Source organism: Sander vitreus, chromosome 16 (assembly GCF_031162955.1).
Source record: "Sander vitreus isolate 19-12246 chromosome 16, sanVit1, whole genome shotgun sequence".
NCBI classification, from domain to species: Eukaryota; Metazoa; Chordata; class Actinopteri; order Perciformes; family Percidae; genus Sander; species Sander vitreus.
In genome coordinates, this window is record NC_135870.1 from 29,275,595 (window position 1) to 29,302,045 (window position 26,451).

A 26,451-nucleotide genomic window follows, 5' to 3' on the forward strand; every position below is an offset into this window, starting at 1 on the left:
AAAGCTGGCTTCATTAGAAATAAAAGCCTGTCTTTAATATCATTTGAAATGAAGGCCCGGTTCTCTCTGTAGTTGAAAGCAAATCAAGGCCTGTCCACTGTTTTTTGGGTGTTCCTTGGTGGTTTTGACCTTCAGTGATGCTGTAATCACTTCTCTCTCAGCGCTCTTTGTGATGAAAAATCATTTCCCCATATTATGAGCTTTGGCCTGTTTTTCGGTGTGGGTCAGAGAAGGATCAGAGGATCAGGGCTTAAAGAGTCAGCTTTTACTGACCCACAGATATTCGTGTTAGATCTTTGAATAAAAAGTCATGTTTTTCGGTGCCGTGTCCTGCTGCAGTGTTCTTGATCCAGGCACTGATGGCTAACTGGGTAACTGTGAGTTTGAACAGTTTCCAGTTTAACCTATAGATGCTAGTCTCGCATTGCCAGACCTTCCTCGACAGCGCTGTGGAGGAAGGTCTGGCTAGCGAGCACAACATTCTGGGATGGGAGAAAAACGTGCTCTGGTTTATTGACATTTCTTTAAACCAATCACAACTGACCCTTCGCCAAGCCCCGCCCTCCTTAGTTACTGTTGCTATGCCCGACAAGCTTTCGTGCCTAGCACGTTTATTACAGTATGTATGCACTGGTGTCAGACATACATATGCAAGGAGATAATTAGTAATTTTTGGCGAACACGTGAAATATCTGAGAGAGCAAGACAAAAGGGATTGCAGTATGCATTCAAGGGATATATCCACGATATAATATGCAACCGATTACAGAATAATTTCATCAAAATTGAAGCTAAAGCCTATAGATCATGCCATAATGGGAAACACACAAATTGAGGAACAGCTATGTTCATGCACAGACATTTGAAAATAATCTAATCATTATAAATCAAACAGCCTATCCATAAATCTTGTGAAATAAACACAAGACATTAGCTTGAACACTTTGCAAAGATAACATTCTCCTGCTTATATTTTTAGCGATTAACAAAATGCTGAAATATATTTTAAAGTATGTCAGTGAGCCTCCGTCTTGCCTTTAATCACCTTAAGGACGGGTTAATAACAGATGTGTACACACTCGATCGCTCTCTGGGACATGTTTTCATGCTAATCGAATATGTTTGGAGCTTGAAACAAGCTAGCGCGGACCGCTGATTAGCTTACAACGCTAGTATTTGGGGCACAGGGAAAGTAAAAACAAATCGCTATTTAGGCTATACCACTAAAAAGGCTCAACATATCACCACACTTCAATGGTAGCATAATGAGGGTCCCTAAATGTTAACCGAAGCATTGAGAACATTGTAAGTGTACAGACAGTTTATTAAAAAGATAGTTTAGAAAGACAGTAGCTCCCAAGACGGTGGCCACCTGTATACGAGAACGCGACTGTCTTTATAATCTATGTTTTTAATAAACTGTCTGTACACTTACAAAGTTCTCAATGCTTCGGTTTACATGTAGCGACCCTCATTATGCTACCGTTGAAGTCTGGTGATATGTTGAGCCTTTTTAGTGGTATAAATAGCGATTTGTTTTTACTTTCCCTGTGCCCCTAATACTAGCATTTTAAGTTAATCAGCGGTCCGCGCTAGCGTCTTTCAAGCTCCAAACACATTCGATTAGCATGAAAACATGTCCCAGAGAGCAATCGAGTGGTTACACATCTGTTATTAACCCCTAGGTTTGTTTTGCGCCGGAATTGTCCTTTATTTTACGTTCAAACATATGCATTCTGAACAAAGAACCGTTATTATTTCCAAGCAATGCTGTGCTGAGTTAGCTAGCTAGCTAGCTAACATTAGTGTGTTCTTGCCTTGGAGCAAACGTAGGTGTTTTTGTTAATTCTGTCGACATTTAGTTGTGAATGGGGCCTCCCACACTGCTTGATCCACGCCCGGCCTTTCTCACCTTGGGTTTTAGGTTTCAGGAAGGGGAAAAATTCCACCACCCCGTCCAAACTTTTAGGATACCGGGTATCGGATTTGGCATACGGTGTTTCCCTCGCTCGAAAGCTTGACAGACCTCCAGCGCCTAGTTACGGTTGCTAAGCCACGATTGGCCTGTGGCGGTTTTCGGGCGTGGCTTAGCGAAGGATCAATTGCTATGGGCAGCGCTAAGCGCCGGACGGAGCAACGTCGCCTCTGCTAAATAGCCTCAGGAAGGAACTTGTTTTGGTGGAACATGTGTACGTTCAAAAGTAGTTTCCTCACAAATCCACCGGAGGTTAGAACGCCGACACAAAGAAAGAGGAAGGTAACTGACATCTGGCCAAAAATGAGGGATTTCCGGCGGCACTGGAGCAAACCCGTAAACGAGTAGAGTATGCACAGTATTGATCTGGAGATGGACAAATGGTATTCCGTCCCGCCCCTACACCCACCTGACCAAACGCAAGTCAATTACAGCTGTCAATAATGACGTTTCACCAACTTTTAATAGCATCAAATAAATAATAAAAACCCAACTTATTAGAACAAATATCAGCATCTTCGGGGGGAAAAATGGCCATGTACTTTGGCTTTTTATTTTGGCCCATGTCCCATCCGCTAACATGGAGGGGGCGGGGTTTATAACCTATACTGCAGCCAGCCACCAGATGGCAATCCAGATGTTTTGCCTTCTCTTAAACAGTCTATGCATCAACCCCTGGTTTAACCCAACATGTGTTACTAAACACTATGCAAATGATAAGATTCTTGAGATATGAATTCATTTCTGACATTCGTGTATTTTCATTCTGTAATTGCCTCAAACCGTAGGACAGAACAAACAACAGACTGATGATTTAGCTATCTTTGGGGGCATCATCAGTTTTCCACTTATTGCTCTTGTCCCTGTCCCTGCCTACTTCCAGATCTTGATTTACACATTGATTACTGTTCAGATTTGTTTTTTGTGCTCGCTCAGTAGTTCTGCCCAGAATGAATGTAATAGGTGCAGCGAGAGAAATATTAGCAGCTCTCAGTGTGGACGGTGTGAGTCTTATAAGGAGTCTTCTGTTAGTGCTGAAATTCATCTCTTCACTCAGACTGCTGAAACGTGAAGCAGCAGAGTGGCTCAGTTTGAGTTTGTTTTGAGCGAGAGTTTGTTTTCAGTGTCAGTTTACGTACGAAAACAAAGACCTGTTTTTTAAGAATATTTTTTTTGTGTGACAGCTGAAGACAGGAAAGGGGCAGAGAGAAGGGCCACGGTTCGGACTCAAACCCGGGCCACTGCAGTAAGGGCTGAGCCTTAGTAAATGGGGCATCACTTTTTAATGGACACCCTGCAGCCAATCAGAATTGAGCATTTACCCAGACCATGGTATAACACGTTTGCAGCCAGTTTAGGCAGTCTACTGCATGGGGTGGTGCAGCCCTTGTCATTTAAAAAAATTTTGTTCCTATAAAACTCATAGACAGTATATAAACTGGACCAACAGATCCCGTTGCTCTGGACGGAGACCAGTGAAGGATATTAGAAGCACTTTTCCGGTGAGCGCTGAGCGTTACTGAGCAGCCTCCGACTGAGAGAGACGACGTAAATGTTCCATTTTGACATGGATGGCTGGAAAGACGAACGTCTGCATGATTCTTCATGTGCAGATCGCAGGGAGTCAAATGGCCCTAAATATGTGGAAAGAGAGAGGCACCAGCACATACATTTAATGCCAGTGATGGAAATGGTTGTGGTGCATAATTGTCGTGTGTTTGGGCCTTCTGAAGCTCCACTAGCAGCAATGTTAGCCCTTCACTCTAGTTTGATTGGGGCTTCACAACACGTTAACTATTTCAGACACCATGTCCACAGAGTGAATATTAAGGTGTGTGTGTGTGTGTGTGTGTGTGTGTGTGTGTGTGGTGAGTGGTGAGTGGTGAGTCTCAATGGCTGCACTTAATGACAGATAATTGGTGTTTAAGTGCAGATATAAAGAGGCAGCTAACGGGGTTTCTGTTCACACAAGGAGAGTAAAACTGTGACTGTGTGTGTGTGTGTGTGTGGATGTCCTTCACTGGGTTCTATCATTACACCCCCCCCCCCCCACACACACACACACACACACACACACACACACACACACACACACACACACACACACACAGCAGATGTTCATTGAAATGAACGATGGACCTGATTTCCATTTGAATGTTGAGTGGAAGTTATTATGGTTGATATCGTGTGTGTGTGTGTGTGTGTGTGTGTGTGTGTGTGTGTGTGAGAGCGAGAGGGGGGGAGAGAGAGAGGGAGAAAGATAAAGCGAGATCCCAACAGCACATTAGTTCCTTATTGTTTTTAAATGGTCTTTATCGGCTCGCATTAACTCTTTTATAGAACAAAAAATCCAGGTGAGTTTGTGTATCCAGCCGATGTGGAGTCAGACTTGTTGTGTCGTGCGGAGGTCATCTGGTTGTGGATGTGTCTCATTACCATATGAATGGCTGCCCTCAGCTGTTTCCAGCAGGAAGTAGGATCGCATTAACGTGGCGGCGTCCTGCCTGTCATCACCGGTATCACAAAGAGCTGCCTGAAAACACGCTTTTGTTAACACGTCTCCTCAGGTAATCGGTGTTAAACCCGCAGCCCTGCAAGCAAAAAAAAACATCCAAACAAGCAATGGACGCTCAGGGAATAACACCGAACCCAACAAAGGCTGCTGGGTAACGAGGGAGATTGTTGGAGAGGAACTTAACCTTTTTTTATTGTCCTTTTTATTGTAATGGCATTTTCACCGTTATTTGACAGCAATGAGAACAGGTGCATGATTGGTTGAGATCTGCTCTCCTTTAGTGGCTCAGACTAATTCCTGAGGCCTATACTATGGAGCAAGATTTGGGGTTACCGAGGTTAGGTTACTTTATTGGTACCCGCAGGTAAACTAGTTTTACAGTCTAAGAGGCGGGACATCCTCAACATAACATGCAACACACAAAACATTAAAACATATAAAAAACAGGTAATAATAGAGGTGTAGAGGTAACTTCAGGTGTAGTCTCGCTTTTCCAGACCCTCCTCCAAAGCGCGCTGAAGGAGGGTCTGGCTACTCCACAAAGCATTCAGGGATGGGAGGAAAACGTGCTCAGGTTTATTGGCATTCCTTTAACCCTCCTGTTGTCCTCGGGTCTCGAAACTTGGTTTCTACATCAGAATTTGGGGTTTCTTTCAACCAAATTGCACAAAAATTACACGAATGGTTCCATAGAGCACTCTTTGAGTATAATTAATGATCACTTAACTACTTTCATTTAATTTTGGGGTGTTTTATTCAATGTTTGCATTCAATGCATTTTCGGGAAAAAGTGAAATTGTTATAAAACAGTATCCTGACTAAACTTGGACATATACCAGTCTGAGATTCTCTCAACATATGCAACATATTCTCACTCCCATCTCGTAAAATACGGACACTTGGTCAGGTGCCATTGTTATTGACGCTAAAAGTCTCCTTTAGCATCATATAACGCGCTCGGGACTATTGGGACCCTTTTGTTGGGTTTAGGAAAAGGTCGTGGGTGGGTTTAGGTTTCTGTGTCTTGCGGGAATAACGGGACGGTTGGGTTTAGGAAAAGTTCGTGGGTGGGACAGTTAAAGACACACGCGAACCCCGGTCTCCTGGGTGAAAGTCCTATGTTTGACCCATCCACCCCCCGACCAGCCTCCCTACGAGAAATTTTCCCCTTACATACTACTCGCTAAATCACGTGTAGCTGCTGCTCTCCCCGGTACGTTCTACAAACACACTGAAGGGCACTTTTTTCGTCGCTTCAGACGCTGACAGCCACTGTCCAAACGTCCGTATTTTACGATTTCGGAGTGAGAACGGGTTGACATATGTTACTCTGATTTGAACTATTAGTCAAAATAATTCATAATTTCAGCTTTCAGCACTCAAAAAATAGGTATCATTTCATATAAATGAGGTTTATTGGTCATGAATTCCAAAAAATAAGTGTAACACTAATAAGTTGGTGTTAGTGGTGAATCCGGTGGTAAAGAAAACGTTAGAATAAAGGCTTAATTTTTGATTTTTTTTTTTACCTGGGAAGACAACACAACCAATCAGAACCAACATGGGCGGTGCTAAGCTCCGCACAGAGCCGCCGCAAAATAGTTGTGCGAGAGAAAACTCAGATTGGACAGATAGTCTAGCTAGCTATCTGGATTTACCCTGCAGAGATCTGAGGAGCAGTTAACCATAGTCCTCAGTTTTATACCGATTGCTTACACACTGAAATCAAAAGTATTACACAATTATCAAAACCTCAGATGTGCACCACTATAAGCACAATAAGCACAATGTCAGCCTCACACAAAAAAATACACAGTGATTTGCAAACACTAAACACACTTTTTATATATATATACATATATATATATATATATATATATATATATATATATATATATATATATATATATATATATATATAAAAGACACAGAAGTATATCATGATGTATATCATGTCACTTCCTTGCAATTCCAAAACACTGACTGTCAAATGACCACACCTATGAGCCAATCTGTGAATCACAGCTCTCAGGTACACAAACACATGATTGCTTAAAGATCCCATGGGATGAAAACTTTACTTTATGAGGTTTTTTAACATTAATGTGCGTTCCCCCAGCCTGCCTATGGTCCCCCAGTGGCTAGAAATGTCGATAGGTGTAAACCGAGCCCTGGGTATCCTGCTCTGCCTTTTGAGAAAATGAAAGCTCAGATGGGCCGATCTGGAATCTTCCCTTTATGACGTCATAAGGGGAAAGGTTACCTCCCCTTTCTCTGCTTTTCCCACCCAGAGAATTTGGCCCGCCCATGAGAAAGAGAGAGACATCATGGCTTGAAAACAAAAGAAGCATGGCAGTTGGTCAAGGCCACACCCCCACCCTCCACCTTGCACCCCCCCTCTCCTCCTCAATAGCATTTAAAGCTACAGACACAGAAATGGCACACACTATCTTCGTAAAATATGAGATAGTATTCGAACGAGCCGCCATTATGCCCGGTTGAAAAATCCGGGAGCAGCCAGACCCACGTGACGCGTTCGTCCAATCAGCTGCCGGTTTTAATTTTTTGGGCGACAATACAGATTAGCGCCACCTGCTGTTTTGGAGACGTATTACGGGCTCAACCCGTTGACATTCCCTGATGGGTATCTTTATGAAAAGTACAGATTCTCAGCGGAGGGAATTACGTATCTTTGTCGGCTTCTTGAGCCGTGCGTTGCCAATGCGAGACATCGGTTTGAATTATGTTTTCATATTTGTTTTGTATTTGCTCCCACGACCGCTTAATCGGGGCCGCAGTTGATAGGTTTGGTGAAGCCGGGTAACGGAAATAAATCCCTGCCTCGGAGTACAGGCCTCTGGGGTTGCAGCATGGGTTGTCTGAGCATCTCTGTGTAGTTGCTGGCTGAGTTTAAAGAGAATCGTTAGCTCTTAATTAGAGCATTACTGCAGGGATAAAGTTACACCTCCAGATAATGATGCATCGATGGAAGACTGGCAGACACCACTCGCCCCCTCTGCTAACGTTCTACCTCTCCACTCCATCGCTCTCCCCCTTCCTTCCATCCGTCCTATTTTCTCCTTTTCCAACAACTTTTCTTCTCTCCTTCTCCCCACCCACCTCCATCTTTTTTTCTTTCTTTCTCTTTTCTCCTTTTGTCGCTCCCCCTCTTTCACCTCTCTCCCTGTTTTCTTTCTTCTCATCTTCTCCCCTTTGCTTTTTTTTGTCATCCTTTCTGTAGCTCTGTCTCTTCCTTCTCTCGTATTCCCTTCTTTCAGCTTTTCAACGCGTCTCTCTTTCTCCATCCTTTTCTTTTGTGTCTTGTACTCTCTCTTTCAGTCCCTCCATCTCGTCTTCCTCTCTTTCTTGTACCTGTGTGCCTCTGTTTCTTTCATCCTTTTTCCTTTCTTTCTCCTTCCTTCCTTTTTCCCCCTTTTCTCCTTCCCCCTAATTTCTCTCCTCCTTTTTCTCTCTCTTTCTGTTTTCATTTTCTTCTATCTTTCCTTCTTCGGTCTTTCTCCTTTTACCTTTCTTGCATTTTTTTCTTCCTTCAATTCTGTTTTCCTTTCTTTTTTCCCTTCCTTTGCTCTACTTTCTTTGTCCCTTCTTTTCTTTCTTTCTTCCCATCCTCCTCCCATCCTATCTTCCATTCTTCCTTCTCTTCGTCTTAAAGTATAGTTAACATTCACACATGGATGTAATAGTCTGGTGTCCACATACTTTTGGCCATGTACCATATGCTATGTGTGCTAATATTTAAGTGTTCAGGAAGCTGTTACGTACGTGTGTGTGTGTGTGTGTGTGTGTGTGTGTGTGTGTGTGCGTGCGTGCGTGCGTGAGGCTGTTCTCATGAACCATGCGCACGAACCATGTGCACATATAGCTACGAAAAGTAATACACTGTAACTCGTATGTATTTTTGTTATTATTTTCAATAAACCAGAGCACGTTTATCTCCCATCCCAGAATTCTGTGTGGACTAGCCAGACCGTCCTCTGCAGCGCTGTGGAGGAAGGTCTGGCAAAGCGAGACTAACCTGTGCGTGATGGCTACCTCGCTGAAATGCTGTGGCTCGCAAGCGACGCATGCGTGTGGCATCCACACAGAAAGCGTCGCTGCTGCTGCTGCGGCGCTGCATGCCCGTCTTTCTACATTAGAGCTGTCAGTCTTCCTCTATAATAGCATTCAAATTTCTGTGCTGTTATTTTTTTAAATATTCAAATAATATTTGACTATTAAATGCTCCAATGCAGCCTGTTATAAATATGTACTACACTACTCAGGCTTATGTCAGTGCCTCTACAAGCATGTGGTTGTTGTTACACCTTCTGTCCACTACAGGGACTTCTAACATCAGCCTGGCCTTGAAGTGGACCTACGCATTGCATTTCTGGCACGCCGCTCTCTTTACATTATATTCCACCATGCACACAGCGATAAACACAAATCAACAGAGAACTCAGTAATGAAACATTATCTAACAAGTGTAGTGAAGCGGCTCTGTTGTAAATGCTAACGGTGCTCGGTTAGCACAATGACATCATGTTAGAAAGCACAGCCGAAACGATTTGTCATAAACTAAGTAACAATAGTGTTAGCCACGATGCTAACAGCATTGATAACTAAGCCAAACAGTGCTGTCTCTACTATTTTAGTGATTTAAAAGCAACTTGTTTCTGGCAGATTGTCACGTTACTGAGAATACAGCTGTTAGAAGGTAATATATGAAGTGGAAGCTAACTCTGACAGCTGTAGGACAGCTAACATTATCTTTAGCTGTTTCCATGAAGCTCCCAGCTAAGCTCCCATAACTAGCGACGCAGTTAGGAAACCAGAACGAGCTAACTATTAACAGCCGCAGCCTGTCACTCCCCCTTGTACTAACGTTACTCGGTACGTCGGTTTGCTCACAATGCCTTGTGTTTCTCACTCCCGCTAACACATTGTTCATAAGACATGAGAAGAGGAAGATTAGCCAACCTATTTATAAAAAAAATCAAAAATCTCGAATTGTAATTTCAGCATTGGAATAGTATTGATTTTTTTAATATTCAAATTATAGTTTAATTTATCAGCTGGCACAGATGGTCGCTAAGAAGATGGGGCGTATACTCCGTTGCTCTGATTGGTTGTAGGTCTATCCAATTGAGTGCAGAGGCATTTTCTTTCCTGGTTCGGTTGAAACACATAATCCATAATCACAGCCCAACGGAGCAGTATCATACTCATATTCTGACTAGAATCTGAGTATCACCACGTCAGGCTTACTGCACACTGGCAGGGAGAGGGATTTCTAAACGGCACTTTCTGTCCTTGATGACTCCTTGATGGAAAATTTAAGTGGTTTTGAAACCGTGACTTTATCAAACCATGAAACCGGTAGCCGGCCCATGTCTACATAAAAACACCACTGTATACACCTGGGTCCTGTTTGGAACCAATTGAATATGAAATAGTTCTTCAGTCCGGAGAAATCCTTTTTGAGTTTCCTCTGTTGTTCATTTGTTGTTGTTTGTTTCTGCAGTGCCTCCTCAGTTCCTCAACTACCCGACAAACACGTACGCCTACGAGTCCACGGACATCGAGCTGGAGTGTGCAGTGACAGGAAACCCGCCGCCGACTGTGCGCTGGATGAAGAACGGAGAGGAAGTCATCCCCAGTGACTACTTCCAGATAGTGGTGAGTCACACTGGAATGAATAAATACTAGATGGAAACAGTATTTGGTAGGGATGTCCCGATCACAGTATCGGATCGGAGCCAATTTTGGCAATTTTTAACTGATCGGGGATCGGCATTTACCCCCTTTACCTTACTCCGATCATGTACATCGACTTGTAGTGATCACCGCCTTTACTCACGCAAGCCCTGCGCCACAAACACACCGCCAGACTGCCTGGATGCCGGCACTTTCAGACCAACATGGCGCGGCCAATCACCAGTGTCTGTCCAGAGAGTGTCTCGTAGCTTGGAGCCCTTGGCAACAAGTAAACAAGTCTGTCTTTCTTAAGGCTTGGAAGCAACTTGCGTTTGCCCACATCAAGCTGACAATGAGCAGATAAAGTTTCTGATCGTTCTGGAGTGGTTTGCTGGTCTGGCCCACTTGAGAACTCCAGTTGTAAAGCCAATGCCTATGTCAAGGGCAATGGCAGGAGTTACATAGCATGCATGTCTTTACAGTGGGAAGAAACCAATGCACCGGCGGGGGAAACCATGCAAACTCCACACAGACAGGCCTGGCATCATTCCTAGTAGTCAGCAGTGCCTACTTGCTGTGAGGTAGTATAGTGCTGGGCTCGCATTGCCAGACCTTCCTCCACAATTCTGCGGAGGAGGGTCTGGCTAATCCACACAGCATTACGGGAGAAAAACGTGCTCTGGTTTATTGGTATTTCTTTGAACCAATCACAATCGTCTTTGGAAGCGCTAAGCCCCGGACACAATGACAGTGCCTCTGCGAAATAGCCTCGGGAAGGAACTTGTTTTGGTGGAACATTGAGTACGTTCAAAGGCTGTTTTAGTCGTGCAACAGAAAACTCAGATTGGACAGATACATAACCAGAGTTTAAAATTACAACACAAATAAAGCAGAAGGTGACAGACATGTGGCCTAAAAAGAGTGACGCGGAACGTCCTCGATATAGAACATGACGAGTCGCTAGGCGGCGGAGTCGGAAGTGGCGAGTCGCAAGGCGGGCTAAGCCAGACTTTGTCGTATGTTTGAAAGCTTTTATTGAAACGTTGTATGTGTCTGTACTTCAGGACGGCAGTAACCTGCAGATTTTGGGTTTGGTGAAGTCAGACGAAGGATTTTATCAGTGCGTCGCCGAAAACTCAGCCGGCAGCTCGCAGGCGATGGCTCAGCTGCTCCTCCGGGAGCCAGGTAGGATCTCACACACACACACACACACACACACACACAGCTGAAACATGTGGTGTCTCTCTCACTTAACCTGCTACCATCATCTGTTGTCTTCATTCCGGTCATGACATCATTTCCTTTTGACCTCGCTGTATTTCCTGTGACATTACATCTGCATATCTTAATCTTGCCATGTACATGAGCAATCAGACATTATTGAGATTATTATTTCCTCCAAATGATGAATAGCCCAGCAGCTGTCAATATTGAAAACATATCAATACATCTAATAACACAAATTCATGAATCAAAGTTATCTCATTGCATTAAAAAAACGTAATGAATGAACTATGTTTGTAACAGAGTTAGTTTTTTTTTAAAGTGTGGTACTAGTAATTTTACTTAAGTAAAGGATCTGAATACTTCTTCCATTACTAAGTCATAATTACAAGTATTTTTTTTTTTACAATGTTTTTATTGACTTTTCATTTCAGTTACAACTTTAATAAAGGCCTAGCCCCCTTGACCCCCCCACTAGTAGTTGGACTTCTTTAGCTTTACGATTTGTGTCTGAGCTCGAAGTGACAAAGGAGGACATAAAGACAGTTTCCCACCGGTTTACCATTCCCGCCACGTACAGTATTTCATTGACATCACAAAAATGATTTTGTTGAAAGGACTGAACGAGTGAGTTCTAATGTCGAGCGGTTTTTGGCAAAGTCATTGTTTGTTGTGTTGTTGTTGTTTGTGTCTGGGTTCAAATTTAGTTAGTGGTGTGGGTCTGACAGCAGTTACTACCATCTGATGCATACACGCAGACACGCAGGCACGCAGGCACACACACACACACACACACACACACACACACACACACACACACACACACACACACACAGATATAAAAACGTGAATAGCTCAGCCAGTCTGCAGAACATCTGAGTCAGCATGATGGAATTACTCTGCATCTAAATAGACCAGCAGCTGTGTGTGTGTGAGAGAGAGAGATTGAGTACAGTAATATTCACACTGTATATTATTGTGGCTGTGATCCTGGAGTCTGTAGGATCATGTTTATGTGAAACCTGCATAATCCATCTTCAGTAATAGCCATAGCCAATAATTGGATTGCCTGGTGCTGCTGTTTGCTGTCCGTGCAAAATCACCACTTCCTCGATCGGTTTCACATTAAAAGCCTCCCAGCACCTTTCTGCGATGCTTTTATTCTGACACATCAGCACAAAGTGTTTTAGTAGGTGCATCATGAATGAGTCGATCAGAATGAATGATCCAGAAATAGAAAACGTGAAAAAGTGTTTCTGTTGAAAAGAGAAACTCAGAGCAGCAGTGTGAATACCTGATATGCTAGTTATCAACCTAGCCGACAAACATACTTCCTAGCTAAGTGATTAGCATACCAACTGTATGAACAACTGACTTAAAAAGTAACAATCCAACTAACTGATGCACTATACCAACTAGCTAACCAACCGACTAACTAAATGACTTGTCTGTCTGTCTGTCTGTGTGTGTGTGTGTCTCTCTCTCTCTCTCTCTCTCTCTCTGTGGGTGTGTGTTTGTTTGTGTGTATGGGTGTGTGACTGACCAACAAACTACAGCCAGCTAAGTAAACTAAGAAAGTAACTAAATAACAGATATGTTATCCCATTAACAAACATACTTGTTAGCCAAGCTGTGATGAACCACCTAACTAACCAACTAATTCACAATCTGACTGATGTCCTTATTAGCAGCTAACTAATAGCTAGCTAACATAGTTGTTAGCCAACTGACTAACTAACTAACTAACTGCTGTGATCTGTACGTCTTCATCCAACCTAGCCTTTCATTCTCTCTCTTTCTGTCTTTCTGTCTTTCTTCTCTCTCTTTCTTTGTCTCTGCTTTAATCACTGTTCAGTGTGTTGCTTCTCCCCTGAGCCAGCGGCACAGATGGCAACACACACACACACACACACACACACACACACACACACACACACACACACACACACACACACGACCACATGAAGAGGGTCAGATGGTTGGTGTTATCGCTTGGATACTATCGCCACGGGAACCGAGCATCCCAGCAGGCTCACAGCGGCCAATCAGACATTCCCACGAGAAATCACGGCGGGTGTGTGTGCGCGTGGGTGTGTGTGTGTGTGATTGTCAGCATACCACCTTGTTACCCATGACGATGCTAGGCCTCTTCATCTTTGGAGTGACTCTTCACACACGCGCACACACACACACACACACACACACACACACACACACACAAACGCACACACACAAACGCACACACACAATTATATGATGGCTTATGTAGCCAACTAAAAAAATCGTTCATTTACACAAATCCATCTTTCATCAGGTGCCAGCGCATATATACACACACACATACATACACATATAGTGTAGCTGGGTGCTTTGATCAGCCCTAACTATAAGCTTATCATAGAAGAGAGTTTTAAGCTTACTCTCAAATGTGACCGTGTCTGCCTCTTGAGCTCAAACAGGGGCCCGGCTCCACAGGAGAGGAGCCTGATAGCTGAAGGCTCTGGCTCTCATTCTACTCTTGCAGACTTTTGGGAACCACGAGTAGCTCTGCATTCTGGGAGCGCAGTCAGGAAATGAGCCAGTACGATGAACTCATGGCAAAAATGCTTGGAGACGAGGGTGGCGGTAGCTCAGTCCGTTGGGAGCTGGGTTGGGACCCAGAGGGTTGCTGGTTCAAGTCCCCGTACGGACCGAAATACGGAGGTGGACTGGTAGCTGGAGAGGTGTCAGTTCACCTTCTGGGCACTGCCAACGTGCCCTTGAGCAAGGCCCCGAACCGCTCAGGGTGCCTGTTTAGCAGTCACAGCCCACTCTGACATCTCTCCATTAGTGCATGTAAAAGGACCTGAGCACGTGTGTGTATTTGAATGTAACGTTCATTAATATCCGAAAAGTCACACACTAGAGCTTCAAAGGCAGCTATACATAATGATTCAAGTAGTCCTGAGGATGTTTTTTAGAGCTATAGGGCCCTATTTTAACGATCTAAGCGCATGGCGTGAAGCGCCTGGTGCAGGTGTGTTGTTAGGGTGTGTCCAAATCCACTTTTGCTAGTCCGTGCGCTGGGCGCATGGTTCTAAAGGGTTGTACTTAGTGTCTTCATTAATCAGAGGTGTGGTTTGGGCGTAACATGCAATAAACCAATCAGAGATCATCTCCCATTCCCTTTAAAAGCCAGGCGCGTTTGGACCTTGGAGCATTGCTACTATGATGGCGGATTTACACCATAATATTTCTATTTTTAATCTTCTGCATGTGTGTGTGCTGCTGCGCGTCCCTGTGTGTGTGTGTGTGTGTGTGTAACAAGCATAGTGTGTGCGCGCTGTGCACGAGCCTAGTTGCATTTTACTAATTTGCTGTTAAAATAACAATGAAATGCTGCGCTATTGACTTTAGACCAGGTTTTTGTTGGTCAATGGCGTGATCACTTCCCGCTGCCTCAAGATAGAAATATGCCCGGAATGCACCTGAACACACCTCCCTGTAAAGGCCCAGACACACAGACCAGATGGCTGACACTCGGCAGAAAAGGCAGTGCGACTGATCAGTGTCCCCGAGTTGGTCAAAAAAGTACCTCGGAATACACCAAAGCGGCGAGACGTGATACGTCTCCATAACAGCAGGCGGCGCTAATCTGTATTGACTGTCATGGCGGCTCGTTCAGAATACGATCTCATATTGTACTAAAATAGTTCACCGAAACGTGTTTCTGAAAACATTTTAAGAGAGAAATAGGCCGTGCAGTTGCTGAATCTGTCTTCATTTCAGATCGACAAAGGTCAGTTTAAAAGACTTTCGTCAGATTTTGAGAGACTCTAGTCACGCTCATTCCGCTCCTTGTTTCCGGGTTAGCACTTAAAGTAGCACTTGAGTCCGACTGCCGGCTCCAGGACTTTAATTGTTCCCTCTCTTCTTTTTCTAATTGGTTCCTTTTTGACTTGAATTATTTCCCTCCTTCCCTTTGTCGTTCTTTATTTGTATTTCCTTTCTTGTTTCCTTCCTTCCTTTCTTCCTGCCTCCCTCTTTGAGTAGCTCAGCATAATTTGCAGCAGCCCGTCAGCTGGCTGTCCTCCAGTGAATAACAAGGGGTTCTCAGTGTTTTATCTGTCCGTTGTTTAGCCCCGATGAAAACCACTCTCCTTAGTTTTCACCCTTTGTTGTCCCGTTTTCATTTGATCTGTCCCTCCGTCTTTTTTGGCAAGGGCCTTTTTTTTTTTATATATTTCGCCCTTTTGTGTTCTGATCACAAAGTGATTCACGATGATGATTTCAAAGTTGGACATCTGTTGGACTGACGTACATTTCTTCCTTGAACCAGTCACAACACAGATTATGTGGAATTAGGATGGAATTGAAAATGTAATTGGCTTTCATGCTTTCCATTATTAAAGGGGAACTATGCAGTTTTTTTTTTTTAGCTTAATTGACCTTAACTGAACAGCTTCGGAGTCATTGGAATGGTTTTATGACTTCTTTTGAGTTGAATGGTGGTCGTCTCGCCTCTCCCCTAGCGCCCGTGAGCGGAAAAAACACCCTTGTGACTCTTGGCCGGCGAGCCGGCGACCTCAGCGTCAGGAAGTACGGCGTGATATCAGGTCTTGCAATGTCATGAATTGCTTCACGGCACTGCACACATACGCCCATTCAGGAACCGGCTAACAAGGTAGCGATGGAGTTTTTCACTTTTTTGCCGGCTCAGCAGAAAGCTAGGATAGCATTGTCGGAGGAACAGAGAAAGAGGAAACAGCAGACTGTAGAGAAACCTGTAGGGGAGCTCTATAGAGAAACCTGTAGGGGGAGCTCTATAGAGAAACCTGTAGGGGAGCTCTATGGAGAAAGCTGTAGGGGGAGCTCTATGGAGAAACCTGTAGGGGGAGCTCTATAGAGAAACCTGTAGGGGGAGCTCTATAGAGAAACCTGTAGGGGAGGGCTCTATAGAGAAACCTGTAGGGGGAGCTCTATAGAGAAACCTGTAGGGGGAGCTCTATAGAGAAACCTGTAGGGGGAGCTCTATAGAGAAACCTGTAGGGGAGCTCTATGGAGAAACCTGTAGGGAGGGCTCTATAGAGAAACCTGTAGGGGGGGCTCTATGGAGAAACCTGTAGGGGGAGCTCTATAGAGAAACCTGCCAGCAAAAAGCCAGAAAACAGCGATGAAATGGCCAAAACTGAATAGCGCCCCTTTGAGGTAAAATGATGAAAAGAATTAAAATGCTGTGTCAGGGGTTTACTCTGGGTCTTAAAAAGTCTTAAATTCACTGAAGTATTGTGTTCTAGGTTCTTAAATGTGTTTCAACAGGTCTTAATTGTCCTACGTCAATGCAACGCTCCCTCTAACGCTCATTGAAATGTTCTCGCAGCGCTTTAAAATCCGTGGTGTTGTAGTTCTTTCTGTCGCTAGTCCAAATGCTCTATGCTCTGGTCCGAGCATAGTTGCTCCGCAATGGATCAAGTCCAGACCGAACTTCCCGACCTCAAATGTTGTGGGCGGGGCTAAGTTCGGCTGGCATCCAGGCTAGGCTGGCTACATTGCACGCGTAACTTATGCTGAGCGGACGTTCCAACACTACGCTTTCACTATAATCAATGAAGCTGGCGACACCGGGCAGAAAGCAGCGCGTGGTGGTGCGTATGCTCCACGGAGAAACACTCTACAAGCATAAAAACAGGACCGTCTTCTATTTATATGTTTTATGCGAGCTGTGTGCGGCCCTTTTACACAGAAATGGATCATAAAACGTCTATATGTCTTTTAAATGAAACTACTGATATACAGGAAACAACTTGATGACTGTCAGTGAGCGGATTGGCAGTTTAATTTTGAATTAAGTTTTATGTTTTTATTTCTTGTTTCCCTCCCCTGCGTCCTCTGATAACAGCTGACAGCAGATTGAGGTTTTCGCAGCTCTGTGCCGGCTCCAAAAAAGTGAACAAACAAAAACGATCCCAAAGCAAAAAGCTCTACGTACAATCCTACGCCGTGTGTGGCGCTGCAGGATAAAAGATTTAAAAGACATTAAGTTTGGTTGAAAGTAATCCGGTGATAATTGTAACTGCTAGTAGCTCATTTGGCATAGTTTAAATGGTGCCAATTTGCCAAAATGTGCAAATATAGGCATCACAACATCGCTGAAGAAAAAACAAATGAGGAAAATTATGTTTAATGACGGATTAGAAGAAAAATGTATGCACTGGGATTTGGAAGTATGTACTTCTTTTTCATTTCCTTTCTCTCTCCTGTTAAATAGAGCATCTCCCTTTTATTAAATATGTTCGCTCTTCTATTCTTTTCATGCTCTCTTCTTCTGTTTGAACAGCCCTAATGGAAGTAAGGTGACATTTGCAGAGAGAGAGAGAGAGAGAGAGAGAGAGAGAGAGAGAGAGAGAGAGAGAGAGATAGTCATGCCAGATCATTTTCAGGCTGCTGAAAGAGAACAGGGAGGATCAGGACGGATGGAGAATGAGAGACAGAAAAAGAAGGGAAAAGGAGAAAGAAGGGAAAAGAATAAAAAGAGAGGACAGAAGATGAAATGAAATCACCCAACACAATTCTGTAGAAGAGATAGAGGGGGAATATGGACGGGGAGAGAGAGAGAGAGAGAGAGAGAGAGTGTGTGTGATGGGAGGGTCAAGCGAAGGGCAGGGCGAGGAAGAGAGAGAGGAGGAAGTGTGTCAGCCATGACAGATTTGTATTCCACAGTGAGCGTCTGACCTTAGCACGCGCACACACACACACACACACACGCACGCACACTTACCTTATCTCTCACACACAGAAATGCTTTTACTCCGTCACCTGCGCGCTCTCTCTCACACACACACACACACACACACACACACACACACACACACACACTGTACTCTACAACAGGAGTGTGTGTGTGTGTGTGTTCGGAAGGTGGAAGTGTGGGAGTCTCTGTCTGTTGCCATGGTGACGGGAGCCTCCTCAACACGTGACCCAGATGAGTGTGTGTGTGTGTTTTCTGACCGGTTGGCTAACACACATCCCTCTCCTGTCTATACGTTTACTGATTGATTGAATATTTTATAATCCTAATGTAATCATTAATCAATGCAAAATAACAATGCTTTAGGATTCATATAGAACCCATATGTAATAAAAAGCCATCCATAATCATTTCTTATCTTTGCCCACTCTGAAACCTTGATATTTTGTATGCATTTCTTGTCCTTTTGTGTGTGAAGTCAGTGAAACGTCCAGACTGATCGATAACTCTGCTACGATGCTGCATTCAAGCTCAAACCCTGTATTGGAAAATTCCAGGCCTAAGCACAGTGAACTTACTTTGGCTTCACGTCTGTTCAAAGTGGAGCTTTAAGCTCTAATCTTCTTCGAGTCCGTTGCAATTTCAGATGTCGTTCTTCCAATATCTGGCGCAGGTCACAGCTGATGGGGTCAGTTCAGCCAGGTCCTGGGGGACTGCACTGGGGGGGGCGTTTTCACACTCCAGTAGGTGGGACATTGTCTGTACTGCTCCACAGCTGCATGTGTCTTCTGTCTGGTGGTTCCATGCTTTTGCACCGCCCCTGTTCCACTCGTAGTCTGTTGAGGGTCTTCCAGGTTAGCCATGGGAGGCCATGCTAGCTGGCGAGACATTCAGTCGGGGTGAGTCCTCTCTCCATCCAGTCCTGGGCTCATGTGTTTAGCTGGTTCCATTCATCGTTCCAGATGTTGGTCCTTGCTATTTCTTTGGTTGTCTGGAGACGTGAGACTGTCTGCAAGCTCTAATATGACGCATAGAACGTATAGTTTAACTCTCTGGAGTATGGAGGTTCCTTTTGGTTCATGGTTCATTTGCTGACATTTTTCTGTATTCATTTATTTTATACCTTGACCACCTCACATGCATGGTGTCCCTTTTTCAGCAAACATAGCTCTGAACCAGTGGTTCTCAAGCTTTTTTTCAATAATGTTCCCCCTTTGAACAGTTTTTTAAGCAATGTACCAAGGTACAGATTTAGAATGCAGAGGCCCCTGGGCAAAAAATTCATAATTTTTGGTAGAAGTCTCTATAAAGAGGAAGAATACAGCGATGTCAGCGATAGATTTACTAAACAACAGCCTTGGACCTGGAAAAAACACTTAGATGCTGATGAGAAAAGGAGACAAAAACTTAGGAAAAAGATGGTAGAAAGAAGGAAGGAAGGCGAGAACAGGTCGAAAATAGTAATAAAAACTGTATGAAGAAGGAAGGCAACACTAGGGCGACAAAAGTGACAAACAATTCAAATAAGCGACAGACTTTGAAAAAAAAAGTGACAAAAACTTTGAAAAAAGCTGAAAAATAAACTTTGGGAAAAAGAGACAAAAACTTAGATGAAAAAAAGACAGAAAAAAGTAAGGAAGAAAGGCAGGAATAGGTCAAAACAAACGGCAAAACCTTCAAAAGAAAAAAAAAAGGAGACAAACTTCAAAAACAGAGACAAAAACTTTGAAAAAAAACGACAAACTTGGAGGAAAAAAAGACCGTAGAAGTAACTACAGCCTTGGAACTGAAAAACATTTAGCAAAAAATCTTACGTACCCCCTGCAGTCCTCCAAAGTACCCCTAGGGGGACACGTACCCCCCCCACACACACACACACACACACACACACACATACACACACACACACACCATTTCTCATAATCATTTTACCATTACATTCTCTCATGCTCTGCATAAAAACCCACAACGAGGAGAAGGAGAGAAGGAAGATGAGAGGAAAATATTTATCTTCTCTTCTCTCATAGCGCTGAGGTTTCTGCGACGTCGGCCTCTATCGATTGGAGAAAGTGGAAGGTCATCCATTTAGTGTGTGTGTGTGTGTGTGTGTGTGTGTGTGTGTGTGTGTGTGTCTGCGTCCTCGCGTATCGATTGGTTAGAGGTTGGAGGTTTGTACCTCACCACATACGCCTAAATGTGTCACCCTGCTGTGTGTGTGTGTGTGTGTGTGTGTGTGTTTTTATACGGGTGTGCTGTCACTTCCAACATTGATTCCCTGTGTGATGAAACACCTTCCCATCAACCCCTTCATCATCACTCAGCGGGAGGAGGAAAAAAGAGGGTGTGTGTGTGTGTGTGTGTGTGTGTGTGTGTGTGTGTGTGTCCGTCCGTCCGTCCGTCCGTGTCCCTGGCTCCCTTAAGGAAACAAGTTTGGGAACCGCTGCTTTAAAGGACCATTCAGCAGTGTTTTGTGTAGAGTTAGCTTGTGTTTGGGGGGGTAACGCTACACTGCATCTCACAAGGACTGTAGGGTCACTTCTAGATTCCACCAGAAGCGACACAGCGTGTGTCAAAAGCCAGAATGGGCTCGCCGCTAAAAATATGCACCAGGTCTAAATATGCATCCAACAAGCCAGACAGGGAGTGGAAGGGCTAGAGCCTCCGGTCAATTTTCAAAACAAACACGCTGTGAAGACTCCCCAACGTATATCACATCAACAACTATACAAAATAACTACAACACAGCCACAAATCATTGATCCATGTGGTTCATAACTGGACTAAATGGAGAAAACCATTCAAATACGTAGACTTCTTTAATGGTAGAAGCACAAATATCCAGAAAAATGGCCAAAACAATGAAATCGGCGAGACCTTCCGCTTCTGAGACGCTCCCGGTGTGGTATGGTGCATGGTGGATGACGGAACAGAGCCAGACACGGTGCAACCGTGCCTGGTGGAACTCAGGGGGGGGGGGTTATGCTTTGCTATGTTTTCGGTGCAGCAGGAAATATAAAAGGATTGCTCATCCTCTAGACTCACTTTGTTTTCAATTTTGACACTGAGTAGCTGTAGAGGTTCATCCATCATTGCCTTTGCTAATTTAAACAGGGCAGTGGATAATTCCTGGACTTCTGCATCTCATGCCTGTTAATAGAGGGCAGGGGGTAATCCCTGGATGGCTGTAGTTTAGGCCTGTTAATAAAGTGCAGTGGGTAGTTCCTGGACACCTGCATCTCAGGCCTGTTAATACAGGGCAATGGGTAATTCCTGGATGGCTGCAGCTCAGTGGATGATTCCTGGACGGCTGTAGTTTTTTTTCTTCTTTTTTTTTCTCATTTACACAAGTCAGTGGATAATATCCGGACACCTCCAGCTTGGGGGGGTCATGTATACAAGGTAGTGGATAATTCCTGGACGACTGCAGCTCCTGCTCCTGTACACACAGGCACAGAAAAACTGTAGATGTTCTTAATTGATGGCGTTGCAAATCAAACAATTTATGGATCCGTTATACACGTAAATTGATATGGGCCCAACACTGAATACGAAATAGTCTCTGCGGCACCAGACAAATGTAACATTACCGTAAAAGTTTGAAAAACACGTTTGATCAAAGAACCAAGAACTCAAACTCCCTTTCTTTCATTTTTATCTTGTCCTGTCAGTCCATGATTTTGTACCAAAACCATTCAAAACATGAGGTATTAAAATGAGTGAGATAAGATGGGGGAAAAAAAGCTTCACAGCTGGTAGAAAGCTGAGATAGCAAGAGTCTGGGGCAAAAACATGAGAGGAAGTGCTGGATAAAGCTGGATAAATCTGGTTTCACAGATTCATTACACTGTGAAACCAGGCAGCAAAAATCCTTCATAAGAGTTAGTCTTCATACATGTCTTCATTCTTTAGTCCAGAGCAACACGTCTGAACCACTGTTTACATACCTCTAACGCTACTCGGGCATTAAAGTGGGCCGGAAACGATCCGGAACTGTGTTCAGGCACATTCGATTAATAATTTAAAATGATCTTATTGGCATTTTCATACATCATTGTTTCCCCTGTGTCCAACAGGAAGCCCTGCCAAACTAAAGAAAAAAATGAGGCCAATTATAGGCTACAACAAGTAGATCAGACCAGGCAATCTGATTGGTCAACTAGACATTTAGAACGTGCTCAAATCAGCATGACGGCACACCCAGAGCCATTTGAGCACACCAGGCTCATCACTTCAAATATTACTCCGCCATTTCTCTGTCAACATTACAGAGTTGGATGAAAAACATTTGTATCAGGAAGAGCTCCGACATATATACTGTATATATAAAGTGATTGATTGGGTTCAACGACTCAATTTCTGGAGTTAACTGTTTTTGGAAATGTTTGTATGGGAACAACAATCTTTGATATTGGTCTAGTATTAAAGGGAAACTATTATATAGCATTTTCAGGATTAGAACTATATGGAGGGAGAGGGATTAGCCTTTTAAATGCCACATTGCTTGACAGCAACCAGTCATATTGTTAGTCGCTGGCACATTTTTTAATGATAATAAAGACACGTGGTTTACTTTATAGGCTGTGTATTTGTGTTATTACATTATCTGGGTCACATGACATTCAATATAACCGTAAGATGAATCCTGGAATCCATTCAACACTTTAATTTGTTTAAAAAAAGTAATAAATAGCTCAATATTTTGAAAATTTGACTGAAAGAGACAATTATGTTGTTAATTGCAATTATTTCTGCGACGATTAATTGTACGGCAAAACGTGGAATTGTTCCTGCAGTCTGAAGTCTGGTATTTTGGACTCGTGGTCTGTTATGTTGTGGTGGACGTCAGCATAATAGGTGTGATTTAAAGAAAAAAAACCGAGTGTGTTGACAACACTGGCGTGTATTAGAGTGGAGGTTGGATTATTACGCCGAACTACTGATTATTACAGGCTGTCAGCTGTCAACGGTCACCTCAGTGTGTGTGTGTGTGTGTTAGGGTTTTTTTGGCACTGATGGCGCTCTCAAACTTCGCGGTGTGACCTGTGTTTCCTGCTCACACTGTAAAAACATCAGGGCTCCAGACATGGAAAAACACCTGGAATTACTGCACTGTAACACAGAGCTTTTACTGGAAATGACACGAGCGCACGCACTGACACACACACACACACACACACACACACACACACACACACACACAGCTTTCAAGGTAAATTAATGTACTGTATCCACACACTCAGCTTTCATAGGGAATTACTGCAAACACAGACACACACTGTCATGAGCAGCTTTATAACTACGGACACACACCCAGGGCTTTCACAACAAGTTAGACAACACACACACACATTCTGCACGCACACACGCCATGCCTCACAGTCACGTTAGGTTAGGGCTAGGTCATTCTTTTTCTTTCTGACTTCCCCAGAGTCAGAGAAGATGAATATCAGTTTCATAGTTTCATCTCTATACAGTATGTAGATATAGATAGGCTATACACATCCTGCACAGGTCACCAGTATCACTCACTTTAAACAATGCCAAAGAGAAAACGCGTAAGACCTAAGTTGCAAAAGAAGATGCTATATGATTATAGTACATACACAGTTAGTATTCTTTTCGACCTTTTGCATCTGCTTTTTTTTTCTGTGTTTCTACGTGCCTTTTATTTAACTTCATCCGTTAAAGTCAGTTTCCGTCTTCAGGTCAGTGAGATCACGCGCACGCACACGCACACACACACACACACACACACACACACACACACACACACACACACACAGTTAGGTTATTAGAGATTTTAGTCACTCACCCACAGTGGTGGAGATTTAGGGGAATAAATATCCATTTTAGAGGAATTTAAAACTAGAGGGCTGTGTGTGTGTGTGTGTGCACACGCGCATGTGAGTGTGCGTGTTTGTGTGTAGTACAGGCGTTTTTGACGGCAGCTGGCTGAAATGAGCCCTGAAATTGAGTGCAGAGAGAGAGAGAGAGGCAGTATGAATGTGAATCAGAGTGAAGCTGAAGCAATCTTGTTCTGCATAAATAGAGGTTGAAAGAGAGAGAATGTGAGGCAGAGAGGGGATATGGAGAATATTTATAGGCAAAATGATAAGGAGAGAAAGAGATTTGGTCTGTGTCTGTTTTATACCACAATTCCCCCCTTAATACATTTTTACTGCGCTGGCACTAAAGACGGCAGCGTGAACTAAGTTGTTTAAAGGCCGAGTCCATCTGCGTTCTTTTTGAAATGGAAGCGCCCACTCAGCCCTAGCAAAAAGCAGTGACGTGGGTTACCACAGTGAGCTTATCAATAAAGTCATGAATAGAGATGTTCCGATACCAATACCAGTATCGGAAAAATCACCGATACCGCCTGAAATGCTGGTATGGGTATCGGAAAGAGTTTGTTTATGCACCGATCTGATACCATGTAATTTAGCCCCGGAGAAAATCTACTTTAAAGTAGTTTATTTATGCTCTTTTTCCGTTATGACTGACTGTCAAACTGGATATTAATAGACGTTCTTTGGCATTCATTGTTTGTGTTTGTTCATGTTTCACAAAGAGTTTAACAATAATGATAGCAATCATATGACATTCATACGGGATTAGTAGTATACAGCTGTTAAAACATAATCACATTTTTTTTTCTTTCTCGGACCTATCGGCTGAAACGCAAGTTCAGGTATCGGAAAAAAATGCTCAGGTATTGGAATTGGTATCGGGGAAATAAAAAAAAATGGTATCGGACCATCTGTAGTCATTAGGGCTGTCAATCTTCCTCTATAATACTATTTGAATTCCAGTCCTTATTTTATTTAATATTTGAATATTAAATGCTCAAATTCATTCTATTATTAATATGTACGACATTACACAGGCTTATGGATCACCAATGCCACTATCAGCATGTGGTTGTTGTTACACGTTCTGTCCACTAGAGGGACTTCTAACATTACAATACAAACAATTGGAAACAGCTCGCTTTCTTATTAACAATAAAACAGCGGGACTAAATGAATGACTTTAATTTGTCAACTTTTATGTACCTTGGCTCAAGCTCGTGAATACAATTTTTAAATCCAGACCCCTGCGTGATGTTGATCGGTCTCATATCTTTACAGATGAACCGTGTCGTTTGTCTGTTATCGCCTTTTGGCGGACAGCTGGTAAGCCCCGTGATGAGGAGAGAGGCGGAGAAGAAGTAATTCCTGCCTGTTTTAGCGGCGGTTCCTCGGACAGACCAACAAAAGCACTTCATTTTCACATGAGTGTGGGCCAAGGCGGCGAGAAAGGCAAGATTGCATCTAAAAAAATACATAAAAAAAGCAATATTCGATTTTTTTTTAATATTCTAATTATATTCGAATTTCGGAATTCGTTCCAACAGACCTAGTAGTCATGAATAATGTGAATGCTAGCATTAGCTGACATTAGCTTTACTTAGTTTGGAAACAACGGCACAGAAGCCATGTTAGGCAGCGGTAATGCGGAGTTCTGTGAGGGGAAATTGCTGGTTTTGTCACTGGAGTCTGGTGGATTTGAAGAGAGCAGATGTAACTTCTTCAGTTCCCCCACCTGTCACATCAAACTGTTTCCAATGAAGGCTTCCCAGGTGGTTCTGGGTAACAAACCAGCCGGCGTGTCAGGTTAGCAGTTAACAGCAGCAGCGGCAAATATTTACAACATGGAGGAGGTAAGTCAACTTATGAATCTATGAAGCGCCTTTCAAAACTATAGTTGCAAGGTGCTGTACAGTGCATCATTGAATACAAAAAATGGGAGATTATAAAAACAAAAAGAGAGCAGCAGCAGATTAGATATAGGCAGCCAGCATAGCCGTATAGGTTCTGGGGGGGTCAGGAGGGTCAGGACCTACCCCATCTGAGGGTTGCCCCCCCACCCCTAAAAGAAATCATTAAAATATGTTATTTTAATATATAATTTAAATAACTGTGTAAGTAGTAAAACAATACAAACGGGGCAAAAATTGCGTTTTAAAGGAACATGCCGACTTATTGGGACTTATTCACCGTATCCCCCAGAGTTAGATAACCCCTTTCTCATCTCCGCGTGTGTCGTAACTCTGTCACCGCTAGCCTAGCTTAGCCCAGATCCTGGAGGTAACCGGCTCCATCAAGCCTACTGCTCCCAATAAGTGACAAAATAATGCCAACATGTTCCTATTTACATGTTGTGATTTGTATAGTCACAGGGTGTACAAATAACAAGGTCACATGAGACACAGCCATCTTCTAACCGTATAGGCTATAAACTGGGAATTATTTCTCAGAATCACTTCAGTATTGC

The 26,451-nt window shown here is 43.4% G+C and overlaps 1 protein-coding gene across 1 annotated transcript in view; it reads left to right on the forward strand.

Moving 5' to 3' along the window:
- The window catches only part of dcc (DCC netrin 1 receptor), a 304,524-nt gene that overhangs the window by 130,194 nt on the left and 147,879 nt on the right, over positions 1–26,451 (forward strand). Inside the window, exons 6-7 of the mRNA XM_078271664.1 lie at positions 10,015–10,169; positions 11,252–11,372. Coding sequence (XP_078127790.1) covers positions 10,015–10,169; positions 11,252–11,372 — 276 coding nt within the window. The remainder of the gene's footprint in view (positions 1–10,014; positions 10,170–11,251; positions 11,373–26,451) is intronic.